The 15,923-nt window shown below is 40.7% G+C and overlaps 2 protein-coding genes across 3 annotated transcripts in view; one reads left to right on the forward strand and one right to left on the reverse strand.

The window, feature by feature from the left end:
• The window catches only part of LOC308274983 (protocadherin gamma-C4), a gene marked incomplete at both ends in the record, with an annotated part of 798,148 nt that overhangs the window by 559,987 nt on the left and 222,238 nt on the right, over positions 1-15,923 (forward strand). The window lies entirely within an intron of this gene.
• Positions 7,686-8,582, reverse strand: LOC308270730 (mitochondrial ornithine transporter 2; the record flags this gene model as incomplete). The annotated part of the gene is made up of 1 exon (XM_080706799.1): positions 7,686-8,582. One exon carries the CDS (start codon positions 8,580-8,582, stop codon positions 7,686-7,688), a length of 897 nt encoding a protein of 298 aa, XP_080562925.1.

The raw sequence follows: 15,923 nt of genomic DNA on the forward strand, positions 1-15,923 counted from the left end.
TACCACACAAAAAAAAACTTAGAGGAAGGAAAATGTATTTACTCATCGATTTGGAGATTCCAGTCCATATATAGATATTGTATCCCAACTGCCAAGCAGGAGCTGGAGCAATAGATCTTTGGAGCATGATAGTGGGAGCAGAGAGAAAACCAAAACTCAGAGAGAGGGGGTTAGAGTTATATGCTGTAGCTGAGCAGAGCCAGGATACACACACACATACACACACACACACACACACACACACACACACACACACACACACACACTGTACCCAACCACAGCCCCAGGGAACCACCTCCACGCATGGCTATTTCGAGCATGAGTTCTAGTGAGCATTTTATATTGAAGTTTTAGCAAGCATGTGTACAAAAAGTTAGGCAGAAGTATGGGTTTGCATCTACATTCATTTTCTAAGGTTGTATTAATTAGGACCCCAAATGAGTGACTTAAATGACAGAAATTTAGCTGGGAGTGGTGGTGCACACAGGAATGCCTGTGTGAGCAACCTCTAATAAAATCCCTAGGTTCCTAGGCTCAGGCAAGCTTCCCTGGTAGACAATGCTCCATACATATTGTTACAATTTGATAACATAGGAGTTAAGCTTTATCCTGAATGACTCCAATAGGAGAGAACTCCTGGAAGCTTATACGTGATTTCTTCTATAATTCATCCAATGCACCTTTTACCTTTGCTGATTTACCAGGTGTCCTTTTACTGTTATAAATAGTAGTTATATTTTGTTTGAATTTAAAATGCCCCCTATACCTCATGTGTTAGACAAAGCAGCCATGTTCAGAGGCAGGACTTGGTTGCTGAAGAAGGGTCCCTGGGAATGTGGGGACACTGCTTTCCCAGGCAGACTGATTGCTGCAGTAGCTCCCTATATCTCTCTCCCCTGACTTCATGAAATGACATAGCCTTACTCTCTTTCTCTGTTCCTTGCTATTATGCCCCCAAGGACCTGCATCCCTGCCTCCTGCTTGGAAGCAGTATAACATAGACTGAAATTTACAGAACTGTGAGCAAATAAAATTCTTCTTCCTCTAAGAAATCTTTCAAGTATACATGTCTCAAAATGCTATCAGGTTTGAGAAGGACCTGGAGTAAGAAAAGAATATGCAGTAGAATCAGACCATTGTACCAGCCAATTTGATGTTATCTAGCTAGTATCATGTTAGTAAAAATGACTACAATGGATAAGGATGCTATGTGGAGTTTCTGACACACCATAATAATAAAGATAAAGTGCAAATCTTACAGGACAGATCCATACTTCAATGGATAACTTCTCTGCATTTATAAATAGGTATTAGCTCCTTAGCCCTAGTAGAGACTTAGCCCATAATAAGACTCACTTATTATGAAATATCAAATAATTATGCCATCAAAGCTGCCCATCACAAACTTGGGATCATCAGATCCATTGAATCATAAGATTTGGTATAAGATAACTCCTTTGCACAATAGAAATAGTAAATTCAGGATTGGCTCCAAGAAAATGCAGAAGGAATTCCACAAGCAGGCAGCCCAGAATCTCATTACACCAACCTCTACTGCACAAAAGCATCTCCCAATTCACACCTATGCTTTTCCTGGAATATTCTCTAAGACCAACTGATAGAGGAGAAAAGATCCTGACTCCATTGCACAGATGGTTGATACATATGTTAACAACAAGCCAAAAATACTTAACTATAAAATTATATGCTTTCTGAAGGTTACCCCTAAATGACAGAGGTGACAAGAAATCTTGCAAGTATACAGAGATATAAACGATGCACTTGGTCATCTACTTTTTTATGGAAAGGGAAGTGGCTTGAGGTATGGCTACACTCAAATAGCTGAGCAGTGGCAAATGGATTGGCTCATTGTTCTAGCACCTGAAGGAAACATAATTATTTTGGAGACAAGAAAATCGGTAAAGAAGTATATGGAAGGACTATAAAGTGGGCAAAAACTCCACCACATCTCACATCAATGCTCACCAGAGAATTCCATCAGAAGAGGTCAATCTTAGTAATCCTCTCTCTTCAGCCACCTTACTACTGAGGCAATGAGTCTATGAACAGAGAGGCAATAGAGATGGAGATGGAAATTTTCATGGATTTCTTTTCACCAAGATGGAACTACTATCACTTGTGAATGGCAGCTGAGAAAAGATGAGTCATCAATATCACTCCTTGAGGAAACCAGCCTGCCACTTAGTGGCAGGTTTATTATAACAGGCCCCTCCCAAACTAAATAGCACAATTCTTCATCCTTACTGGCATAATATCTACTCTAGAAAGTGATTTTCTTTGTCTCATTATAATGTCTCTGACAACATTATCCAAAGTCTTATAGAATATATAACCTACCAACATAGTGATTTATAAAACATTACTTTAACTCAGAGGTCCATTGTGGGAAATAAGTAATTAAATGAGGCAACAGATATGCGACTAAAATATCCACACATTTTACCATACACCATTAGCCCCAGAAATAACCAGCTTAAATCATGGCATGGTCTATCAAATGGTTCTATTAAGGTACTAACTTCCAATACCATCCTGAAAGTATTGGGATACTGTCCTCTGGAATGTAGCATGCACATTCAATAAACAACTCTGCTCCATATAGCTAGAATCCATGGGTTCATGAGCCAGAAGTAGAAAATAATTAGCTACTCTCACCAATGCTTCCATTGGTCTGATTGCAACATTTTTGCTTCCCATCTATAAAATCTTTAACCTCAGCTGCATCTCATTTGGTTTTCAACTGGCTACCACCTGGTTATCTTGGGCTGGTAGACAATGAAGCAGAGCATGGTAGTGCATGCCAGTAATCCCAGTACATGGGAAGTTGAGACAGGAAGATTGTGGGTTCAAGGCCAGCCTCAACTACTCAGAGATACCCTGTTTCAAAATTAAAAGGGCTGGGAGTCTAACTTGGAGGTAACACACCACTGGGTTCAATCTCCAATACCAAAGTAAAAAAAATGAAAGTAGGCAATGAAAGGAGCTATTAAAATTGTGATGAAAACCAACTGCTATGAGGAGACTAGGTTTCTGTGACATAATTGTTATAAGCAGGAATATCTAGAACTCAAAAGATTCACTAGGATATATCTTGCTCTTTCCATTGCCAGCATTGATGGTAAATGGGCAACTGTAGCAACGACAGTCTGGCAAAGATCAGGGAACTAAGGACTTTAACTCCCCAAGGATAAATGTCTTGTCTTCCCATTAAGCAAGAATATCACACCAGGCAAAAGGGGAATTGTTGTTTAATGGGTACTAAGTTTCTATCGCAGTGGCAAAATTTTCTGAAAATAGGTAGTGATAATGGTTTCAAAACATTGTGAATGTAATTAATACCACTAAATTACACACTTAAATTGCAAATGTTATGCTACATATATTATACCATAATAAAAAATAAAAATAAACTCATTTAAAAAAACATACACAGTTGAACAACACCCCAAAAATATTCACCCTCACTAGTAATAATGTTTAAAACTAAAATAATTCAGTTAAAAAGAATAAAATGGAAATAGACAAAATAAAAAGATAAATGTATGTTTCCACTTATATTAAATATGTATAGTATATAAATTCATAGGAATAGAATACATTAATGAGGATAATAGAGAAGAATGAGGAAATGCTGTTTAGTGGACAACATTTCTTTTGGGGTGGCAAAACTTTCTGAAAACAGGTAGTTTTGATGGTTTACTTAGGCATATGTATAACTAAGAATAGAATCCTAGAGCTTTCAAGATCATGAAGAAAATGAGCAAGTTTGATACTCCATTGCCAGATATGATACTTCTGAGATTTCACATAAATTTAGCTACTACAACTTGGTATCCAGTGAAAACCAGAGCAAAGAGTGAACTTTTAGGAACAATAGTACTATAGCATTGAAAGATGAAGACAATCTGGTTCTGACAATGGACCAAAAGGTGTAATAAATAACAGAAAAGATTTTTCAAAGTTGAGAGGAAAGCCGGGTGTGGTAGCACACGCTTGTAATCCCAGCATTTGGGAGGCTGAGACTGGAGGATCACAGTTCACTGACAGCCTCAGCTACTTAGTGAGGTCCTTTGCAACTCAGTGAGACCCTGTTTCAAAATAAAAAATAAAAAATAGGGCTGGGGGTGTAGCTCAGAGGTAGAATGCCCCTGAGTTCCATCCTCATTACCACACACACAAACACACACACACACAAAAGTTGAGAGGTAAATCATGCTATCTCAAAGTGAAGTAACATTTGAGTTGAGCGTGGTGGCACACACTTGTAATCCCAGTACTTGGGAGGCTGAGACAGGATTGCACAGGTTCGAAGCCAGCCTCAGCTACTTAGTGAGTCTCTCAGTAACTTAGTGAGACCCGGTTTCCAAATTAAATATGAAATAGGTCAAATAGATCAGGGGCATAGCCCGGAGGTAGAGTCCTCTGGGTTCCATCTCCAGGACCACACACACACACACACACACACAAAAGTGAAGTAACATTTAAAAAAAGGCTAGCAGCCAGGTGTGGTGGTGCACACTTGTAATCCCCGCGCTTGAGAGGCTGAGAGAGGAGGATCGCACGGGTTCGAAGCCAGCCTCAGCTATTTAGTGAGGCTTTCAGCAACTTAGTGAGACCCTGTTTCCAAATAAAATATAAAAAAGGTCTGGGAGTATAGCCCGGAGGTAGAAAGCCTTCTGGGTTCCACCCCCAGTACCACCAAAAAATAAAATAAAATAAAATAAAATAAAATAAAATAAAATAAAATAAGGGTAGGCATCCAGAAATTGATTTGAGCAATTTCAATCTTTGGAAAAAAAAATCAGGGCATTAATTTAAAGAAACAAAAGGCCACAAGTACAAAAACACAATAAAGAGAAGGGAATGCATCCTTAAATTCAAATTCCACCACCGATTGCACACACATGTATACACGTGTACACACCCATGCACACACATAATTGTGAGCCCAGATTTTATTTTTTCTAAATTTTATTCTAGAATATTAGTCTTCTAAATATGGAAAAAGCATCTTCTAGACCTTCAGATTCTTGAGATCAGAAAGGATTAGTGATCAGAAATTAAGATCAGAAATAATTCTGAGCCGGGCGTGGTGGCGCACACTTGTAATCCCCGCACTTGGGAGGCAGAGACAGGAGAATCACGCATGTTCGAAGCCAGCTGCACTGGCTTAAGAGACCCTGTTTCCAAATAAAAATATAAAATAGGTCTGGGAGTGTAGCCCGGAGGTAGAAGGGCTTCCAGGAACCCCAATACCACCACCAAAAAAAAAGAAAAAGAAAAGAAAATGAAATGAAATGAAAAAAGAAAGAATTCTGAATATCAGAGGTCAATACAATATATTATAAGTGTTATGGGTTAAATGAATATTTTATGTAGATAAGTAATTTAATGATAGAGCACTCAAATTTCTTTAAACCTGCTATTTCTTTCGTGTGTGTGTGTGTGTGTGTGTGTGTGTGTGTGTGTGTGTGTTACTGGGGATTGAACCCAGGGGCACTCTACCTCCAAACTACACTCATAGCCCTATTTATTTTTTGAAACAGGGTCTCACTAAGTTGCAGAGGGCCTCACTAAGTAGCTGAGGCTGGCCACAAACCTACAGTCCTCCTGTCTCAGACTCCCAAGTACCAGGATTAGAAGTATGAGCCACCACACCCAGCTTGGTTAATTCTTTAACAGATGACATGTGAAAAAGTTAGATGACAACAAAGCTAACTTAGAGTGACAGCCAGGAGACTGTGGACTCTAATGCCTTATTTCTGCAGAAAACCAGTTCCATTTTCTACCCTGCTTTAATCCAGGATTTCTCAGATGAAGCACCACTTAATATCCACCAACCATGAAGCATGCAATTTAAATATACAAATAACTTAAAAGGAAAGATGAGATTTTTTGAAAGTAAAAGCAAATAAACAGATGCCAGCCATATCTCTCAAGCACACCAGGCATAACACTGGTAAGTCCTCCCCAGAAATTTCCCCAGCAGCCCCTATTTACTACCATCTAGTTTCCCTTGTCCTCTTGCTTCTGGCTAAGGTTAGAGTTACAAGGCTTCATGGTTTCCCGAAGGATTTACATTCTGCAGAATGACAGACACAGACAGTATGGACTACTGTTAAGGCAGGTAGCACACTTTCTTTTAGCTTTACAGGTGCTTGAGAACACTTGTTATTGAGAGATCCTGATCTGGGAGCAGCGCAGAATGATGAAGCTTACTCTAGTGGTGACAAGAATGATGCTTTTATACCAAATGGGCAAATTACAACTGCTCAAGTCCAAATCTGTGGGGATCAAATGAACTTTAATTGGGGGGTTGTATGTTTAGGGGTGTTTATGTTTTGGGAGATTGTCCATATATATGCATATACATGTATAAACATATGGTATAATTTAATAAAATTGCTTTTCTTGTGTTTCATTACTTTGTACAGCCATACCCTGCATTGAGTCACCATTAAAATTCACTGACCTCCAGTACCAAATTTAGAAGGCTCCAATAATGAAAGCGTGGCGATGAGTTATGAATCCCAAGGCAAACTACAAGAACGGATTAACCCTGACATGACTCACTGTGAAATGAAAACACTAAGTTCTCTCTCTGGTTGTGCCTGAAAGGAAATGACTTCACCCAGGATTACTGTTACTTTATCATCAAACAGGGGGGAAAATTTCTCTTGGTTTTGGCACTATCTGTTCCCTCAAAGAGTTCTGGCTAGTGGAAGCAAGGAAAACCGTGAGTGATCCAAAATGAATCAACTACCCCTAAACTGATCAACAAAAACACTCTAGAATTCTATCCAGGCCAGGCAGGACCAGAAGCTAAGAGCTGTCTTTATTAATATGGATCTTCATCAAGGCCTAGCAACCCAGCCCCAGTCTCTCAGCTCCTTCCTCAATCTAAAGCCTGGCTCCTTGGGACAGAAGGGAAGTTGGTGTGGGTTAAGGCCATGCTGCTCCTCAATGGCTTAATCCTCTAGGCCACACCTATTGTTGATGATAACAATATCATCATTGTGCAGAATCTAACCACACTTTGAAAATGAATGGCACTGTTTTGAAAACAGAGTAGAAAATTCAAGATGCCTACTCTAAAACTTTAACTCGAGAATGTGAAAGCCTCACAAGTATGAAATCACAATCTCTTTTTAAAAATCTATTTGACTATTTTGGTTCTCAAGGACCACATAAACACTTGTAAAAAGTAGCAGCCTACTGAGGTGCATATGTTAAGCATATTTAAAAAGAAACTCTACATTCTAAATGGATTAAGCAATCATTTAAATCTATATTCATGACGCTTGATCAATTCTGGGTATTTTGAGTGACATTTGGGACTAAATTATCTTTCACTCACAACAAAAGCCCTGATAGAACCGTACTTGGCCTTTCAGATTAGGTACATAAGGCCTGCATCTCACCATGTATAGATCACCAAGGGCAACAACTTTTCCATATCAATACAATTACAGGCAGAAATCATGTGATGTATAATAGAGATCCTTCCATAAAGTTTAAGATCTAGAGTAGAGGAAAGGAAGTCAAAACCAAAATTCCTATCCAGTCAAAAAAGTAAGTTTATGTTGGTTTTATAGTCCCCAGGGTCCTGAAAAGAACCATAGTCCTCAAACTCATGAACTTGGATCTGGGTTCACCAAGACATTTCAGTACTCTCCCATCATCGCCTTCCTGCTGTATTCATAGGCCAAAAATAGTGCACCATTGGCAGGAACTGCTCGAATCATACTAGCTTTCAGCCCAGAATATAAGGCTAATATTCCTTCATCTCTCACAATATTTAAAAGGGTCCCAATAAATCCTGCCTGTTTTCCATACACGGAAAGAACCTGAATCCTAGATTTAATGCAATCCACTGGGGCTATGACGAGCCAGAGGCAGATTCCAGCAACCCCACCACTTAACATCAAAGGGACAGGGCCCAGTTCATCCTTTGATCTCCCAGATGCAAAAAATGATCGGCTCAGTTCATAGCCACCGAAGAAGAAGAAATAGCCTGTAACTTCCTGAAGTAGAGTACTTGAGAATCCATGGTAGAGGCCAAAGGGACCATCCTTCCTAAGGATACTCTTGACGACAGACCAAATTGTGTTATGGCTTTTTGCTATCTTCCCTGACATCTCCATTTCATACATGGTCTGCAGCCGGCACTTCACAAGCTCAGTGGGGCAGAGGGCCAGCGCAGCAAACCCAGAGGCTAAGGACCCAGCAGCCGCAGTCTGCAGATCACTCAGCTCTGCCCGTTTGTCCAGTCCAACCACTTTTCTGACAAACTGTTGGCAGAAACCGTAGCACAAGAAGAGGACAGAGCTCTGGGCGACAGAGGCCATCAGGGCTGGGCCGGTGCCCTTGTAGAAGCCCCGCAGGCCCACTTGGCGGTACGTCTTCAGGAAGCAGTCCCCGAGGCCCTTGTACAGGCCGGGGAACGCCTGCATCTTCACTTTCATTGTGTCGAAGGGCTGCCCGGTCAGGACACACGCTGTGCCCCCTGCGGCCCCGGCGGTGAGGTCGATGACCGCCTGGATGCCAGGGCTGGGCTTCATGTCCGCCTTCTTGCCTGGGGTCTCGGCGTAGAGCGCAGGGGAGGCCGCTTGGCCTGGGGCCGCGCTCCCTCCGCTCCCCTCGGCTGGGGAGTAACCCCTCGCCCCGCCGCGCGCCCGCCCTCCCGCGGGAAGCGGCAGGAACGAATGCTTTCAGTTAATTGTAAAACAGCATCGAAAGCTTCTCCATAAATTCTTGTAATTGTAGCCAGCCTCTAGGCGTCGTGATCCACCTGACCCGGGACGATGGAGGTTCCTGGGACGGCAAAGGCAGCTCGGTGGTAGAGCTCAGGCGTAGTTTGCAGGAGGCCCTGGGTTCAATCCCCAGCCCCGAAGGGGGTAAAGAAGGGAAAGTTTTCCTTTGTAGCTCCCTGCTGACTCGGCTTGGATTCAAAGGGGGAAATCCGCCAAAAACAGAGCTTTAAAATCAAGACCAGCCTGGCGTGGTGGCGCACATTTGTAATCCCCGTGCTCGGGAGGCGGAGACAGGAGGATCGCGCTGGTTCAGAGCCAGCCTTGCTGGCTTAAGAGACCCTGTTTCCAAATAAAATAAATATAAAATAGGTCTGGGAGTGTAGCCCGGAGGTAGAAGGGCTTCCAGGAACCCCAGTACCATCAAATAAATAAATAAATAAATAAATAAATAAATAAATAATAAAGACCAATATTTCAGGGTTGCTAATGACAGTCGGTGATCGTTTTTATCTGAAAACCCTCAGCAAATTTGTGCTCCTCACTCTCCTGTGGGTACTGTGAAAGGTCTGAGCCCAGCAGATGCACTATTTTTGATAAAAACAAAATCTAAGAGGCAGAAGGTATGCTGAAAATGATTCTCTTTAGTTTACAGCTTTCTTTGTATGATTATCCTTGACCGTCGATTAATATTTAAAAAAGAGGCACTGCCAAGCATGGTGGCACTCGCCTATAATCCCACACGCCTATTACTGGAAGGCTGAGATGAGGGGATCGCAAAAATCGAAAAATCAAAGTGAAAAGGGAGTAGACTGGGGGAGTAGCTCAGAGGTAGAATGCCCCTGGGCTCAATCCCCAGTATAAAAATAAATTAATTCATCAAACTAAATAGGGCTCAGAGGTAGAAAACTCTGAGGTTCAACTCCCAGTACCACACAAAAAATAAAAACAAGTAGATAAAAGTGAGGCACTCAGAAGCAGATTGTGGATGGATAGTTTGTCAACAGGTAGTCTTCACTGTAGTAAATTATGACCTGGCCTTTAGGAGAATGCCTAAATGTATTTGAACTTCTTTTCTCCAGGACTATACATTTCTTCAGAGATAATCTTCTGATCTGACTCTCCTATATATGCTGGGAGCAGGGTGGGCAGGTTATATGTCTTCATACTGATTTAACAACAAGATAAGAAAAGAGGAGTGCCATCTCTTCAGTAAATACACTCACTTACTTCCCTTTTCAAACGCTGTACACCCAGCCTTCATATGTGCTCACTGTTTCTGAGTTTGGGCCTTCTTTGGTTCAATTTTTTCAGAAAATACTTTCTATCCTCCATGGGATGGAGAAGAGTTATCTGGCGTCATAGGGTGATTCAGGGATTCTGGACATCCAACAATTCTGAAGACAGAGTTCAATGAATTCACATCTCTAGCTCCACACCTTCTCACTTTCCCTGGAATATTCTGCTGGCAAAAAATATGTTGGCTTAGGCCGGGCGTGGTGGCGCACGCTTGTGATCCCCGCGCTTGGGAGGCGGAGACAGGAGGATCACGCAGGTTCGAACACAGCCGCACTGGCGTAAGAGACCCTGTTTCAAAAATATAAAATAGGTCTGGGAGTGTAGCCCGGAAGTAGAAGGGCTTCCAGGAACCCCAGTACCACCAAAAAAAATTTATATATATATATATATATATATATATATATATATATATATATGCTGGCTTTTCACAGGTTCTATAAAAGTGGGTTTGCCTCTCTTTGGTATAACCTCTTGCAGTTATTTAGCATGAAGGTTTCTCTTATCTCTGAATTCACATATCATTTCTCCATCTGTTTGGCTTTCTGATAACGGGTTAACATCTCTCATTCACTGTTGTTTCATCTGTTCTCTTTGCCTTTGGGATTAGCATCTTTTTAAATTTTTCTGCTTTTTTTAAACAGGCATTTTGATAAAGAGAATGTGAGAACAGTGTGTGTGTCTGTGTGTGTGTGTGTGTGTGTTACTTGAGATTGAACACAGGGGTATGTTTACCTCCAAGCTACACCCCCAGCTCTGTTTTTTATTCTTTATTTTTATTCTTTATTCTTAGTGAGAAAGGTTCTCACTAAATTGCATAGGGCCTAAGTAGCTAAGGCTGACCTCAAAACTGTGATCCTCCTGTCTCAGCCTCCAAAGTACTAGAATTATAAGTGTACACCACCACACCCAGCCAATCTGTCATTTTAAATTAGAAAACTTGAAGTTACTTAAATCCTTCAGGTCATATATAAGGGCTTTTATTTTCTGGGTTTTTTTTTTTTTTTCACTCTCAGGAAAGTCAAGGGGGAAAGGCATATTTTAATACTTACTGTGGAAGCCCTGTTAAGTTTTATCTAGATGTGTATGAACATATAGTTGGCTTTTTTTCTGGTACTGAGTATTGAACCCAGAGCATTCTACCTCCGAGCTATACCCCCAGCCCTATTTTTATTCTTTATTTTGAAACAGGGTCTCACTAAGTTGCGGAGTACCTAAGTAACTGAGGCTGGCAGCGAACTTGCGATTGTTGTGTAGTGAACATTCTTTTTAGTTCCTGTTTTCACTTAGAATTTCTCTCTATCTTATATACAAGGAGTATATAATTCATCTATATGGCTCTAACATATATTCATACATATACATAAATATTTACCGCAGCTTTCTGTGTAATAAGAAGTTAAAAATGGAGTAACCTAAGTAATCATCAATAAAGGAGTAGATAGCCTTAAGAAAAACTCTGGGCCAGCCAGACATAGTAATGCACACTTGTAATCCCAGTACTTGGGAGGCTGAGACAGGAGGATTGCAGGTTCCCAGCCAACCTCAGCTACTTACTTAGACCTTTCCCAATGTAGTGAAGCCCTGTTTCAAAATAAAGAATAAAAGCCAAGCATGGTGGCACATGCTTGTAATCCCAGCATTTGGGAAGCTGAGACAAGAGAATTGCAGTTCACAGCCAGCCTCAGCTACTTAGTGAGGCCCTCTGCAACTCAGTGAAACCCTGTTTCAAAATAAAGAATATAGGGCTGGGTGTATAGCTTGGAGGTAGGATGCCCTGGGTTCCATCCCCAGTACTGCAAAAATAAATAAACAAACAAACAAATAAATAAATATTAGGGGTGGGAGTATAGCTCAGAGTTAGAATGCACCTGGGTTCCATTCTCAGTACTGCAAAAAATAAAAAATTAAAAAACTCACGCCAGGCATGGTGGCCCACGCTTATAATCCCCACGCTTAGGAGGTGGAGACAGGAGGATCGCGCAGGTTGGAAGCCAGCCGCACGTGCTGGCTTAAGAGACCCTGTTTCCAAATAAAAATATAAAAAATAGGTCTGGAAGTGTAGCCAGGAGGTAGAAGGGCTTCCAGGAACCACAGGTACCACTAAATACATACATACATACATACATACATACATACATACATACATACATACATACCTCTGAACTAGGTGTGGTGGCACATGCCTATAATCCTCATAGGCTGAGATGGGGGGGTTTACAGGTTTGAGGCCAGCCTCAGCAGTTTAGTGAGGCCCTAAGCAACTTAGCGAGACCCAGTTTCAAAATTAAAAAATAAAGGGCTGGGGATGTAACTTGAAGGTAAAATGACCTTGAGCTTAATCCCCAATACCACAATGAATACTCTGTACTGTGCAAAAACCAGATCTATATAGGTTGATAAGGAAAGATACATTTTTTAGTAAAGTTGCAGAAATGTTTATTGTATTTTTTGCACTATGAAAATATACATATATGAGGGCTTTGTTCTGTTTTTTTATTTCACCCTCAGGAAAGTCAAGGGGGAAAGGCATATTTTACACACCAAATAAAATGAATGTATGCAATTGTCAAAATGATCTACTTTATAATGTGAGACTATAATGTACCAATAAATAAGTAAAATGTTAAAAGTAGTTTACCCTAGAAAATGAGAGTGCTTATGTATGTGCTCAATATCTGAACTTATTAAATCTTCAGTCTTTTCTTATTCCTTAATATTTTAAAACTTTTTTTTTTTTTTTGCGGGTCTGGGGATGGAACCCAGAGGCATTTGACTCCAACCTATGCCCCCTGCCCAATTGTTTTCTTATTCTTTATTTTGAAACAGGGTCTCACTGAGTTGCAGAGGGCCTCACTAAGTAGCTGAGGCTGTCCAGGAACAGTGATCCTCTGGTCTCAGCCTCCCAAATGCTGGGATTACAAGCTCATTCATTTTTTTAAAAAAGTTCTTTGTAAATTGTTTATGAACCCTACTACATACCATACTCAGTACCTGTCTCTGTCAACATTCTCACTTCTATAATCGAAAACAATTGACCACATAACTTAGAGGAAACAAGAATTTATTTGCTCACAGTTCTTTAGGTTTCAGAGGTTCAGTCCACGCAGGCTGGGTCTGGTATGGCAGCAGGAAGCAGAAAAAGGAAAAGAGTAATGCTCTGCTCTCACATCATGGAGAGAACACAAGGAAAAGATTGACCTTATATAATCTCCAAGGCCTTGCCCCCATGGACCCACTCCTTGGCAACAGAGCCCCACATCTGGCATGGCTGCCTGGTTTCCATGAGGGTTATGGGGCCATTATAAATCCAAACCATTACACTTGCCAGGGAACCTGTGAAGAGTCTTATATGGTAACTGAAGATTTACTTGGATCCCAATCTTCAGTTAAGTCTTTCTTAGAAACCTATGTAATAATTACATATAGTATAATCTAACAGTAACACAAAAATGTCCATAAATAAAGAATAAAGCTATAATAGTAAGTTGAATCAACTTGCTTATGCAGCATGAAGCAAACTGTCTCAGCTATAATTTATAAGCTTTGACCTAGAAAATTTCTTTACTTTGAATCAACCACATTAAATAGTTGTTTCGAGCCAGGCATGGTGGCACACGCTTGTAATCCCAGCATTCGGGAGGCTGAGACCGGAGGATTGCAGTTCGCAGACAGCCTCAGCTACTTAGTGAGGCCCTCTGCAACTCAGTGAGACCCAGTTTCAAAATATAGAATAGAAAATAGGGCAGGGGATGTAGCTCGGAGGTTGAATACCCCTGGGTTCCATCCCCAGACCCGCAAATAAAATAAAATAAAATAAATAGTTGTTTCTTCATAAACACTTCTATAGTATCAGTCACTCTTTAATTCAAACAATCATTTAATCCCTGTTAGGGTTCATAACCTAATGAATGCACAGTAATATTTGCTTTTATTGTATACTTACTACATTGGGGGGATTATTCTAAGTCCTTTATATGATCAACAGCCAACAGCCCAGCAACCATGTGAGATAGGTGATCGTATCACCTCCATTGTAGACATGAGAAAATTGAGGCAGAGTAAGTTATAGAATTAGTTGCCCACATCATACAATAGGTCACTGAGGCAGGATACAACGTGGTAGATACTACACTTCATAACCTTAAGATTTTTATCTCTTTACCATAACTTTAGTAAAAAGTTTAGTGATTAACAAGGTACTTTAGGAAAAAGTGAACTTATAGCATATTGGGGTAGTTCACACTTTAGTACGACAAATGTATTAATGGAATATTTATCCCAGTAGACTGTATATGAAATTGCTGATACTAAGTGCTTAGTTTAGTACTTTGCATCAAGTGCCTGGTAGTATTTGGTGTAATAAATATTTGTGGAATAATTGAGAGAAGCACAGAGTACAAGCAAAGCCTGTTCTCTGTGTAATTTAATCTAGACAGAGGTCAAGAAGGCCTTGCTATAGTGATATTTGAGACTCAGTCAAACAAAGGGGAGACTACTAGGTGAGTAAAGGCTTTCTTGAAAGCCTCTGAAACCGGGCATGGTGGCACATGCTTATAGTCCCAGTACTTGGGAGACTGAGACAGGAGGATCATAAATTCAGTTCGAGGCCAGCCTCAGCTGCTTAGTGTGGCCCTCCACAACTTAGTGAGACCATGTTTCAAAATAAAGAATAAAAAATCGGGCTGGGGGTGTGGCTCAGAGGTAGAATGCCCCTGGGTTCAATCCTCAGCACCCCCACCCCCAAAAAAATCCTCTGAAGTAAACTTGAAAAAATATAAATAGGCTCAGGATAGAGTAAGAGAACTGGAGCTGAAAATGGAGCATTCATAATCTTAAGTATCTTCTTAAGAAACTTAAACTTAATGAGAGTAATGATGTGCCACTGTAAAATTTTAAGTATGTGAGGAATGGAGATGTAGTTCAGTGGTAAAGTGCTTTCCTAGTATGCATGAAGCCCTGGGTTCAATTCTCCAGTACAGCAAAAAAAAAAAAAAAAAAAAAAAAACAAGAATTTTAACCAAAGGCAAGACATGATAAAATGTTCTAAAAAGTTTACTTTAGTGGCAGAACCAAAAGACTAAATTGATTGGGTGTGGTGACACACATCTGTAACCTCAGGTATGGGATTACAGGGAGGCTGGGGCAGGAGGATCCCAAGTTTGAGGCCAGCATCAGCAATTTAGTAATGCCCTGTGTTAAAATAAAAAGGGCTGAGGATGTTGCTCGGTGATAGAGTGTTTGCCTAACACATGTGAGGGCCTAGGTTAATACCCAGTACAGAAAAATAAACAAACCTAAATCAGTAAGTATGTTCACACACCAGTTAGGAAGCTAGGCAAGAGACAAAATGGCTTAACTAGGACAGTGCAATACAATGGAGTAATGAAGTGCTTTTCAGAAGTCATGAGGGAAGAGCCAGGCATGGTGGCGCACGCTTGTAATCCCTGCGCTTGGGAGGCTGAAACAGGAGGATCGTGCAGGTTCGAAGCCAGCCTCAGCTGGCTAAGAGACCGTTTCCAAATAAAATAAAGTTGTGAGGGAAGGTGGTAAGTCAAAAGTTATGGTTTAAGTTTCTAGCTTCAACAGCTGGTAATAGGTGATAGTGAAATTTATTTTCACTGAAACATAGAACATAATTTTCGGGAAAGGAAGATGAGTTCCATTTTGAACATGTAGAGTTGCAGTGCCTGTAGGATACTTCCAAATGTGTTTCTAGTACACAGTTAAAATATACTAAATCTGAAACTCTACAGAGATCAGGCTTAGAAATGTGGATTTGAAAATCAACATAGAGCCAGATGTGGTGGCACACATCTGTAATCCCAATACTTGAGAGGCTGAGACAGAAGGATC

This window comes from Muscardinus avellanarius, assembly GCF_963383645.1.
Source record: "Muscardinus avellanarius genome assembly, chromosome: 1".
NCBI classification, from domain to species: Eukaryota; Metazoa; Chordata; class Mammalia; order Rodentia; family Gliridae; genus Muscardinus; species Muscardinus avellanarius.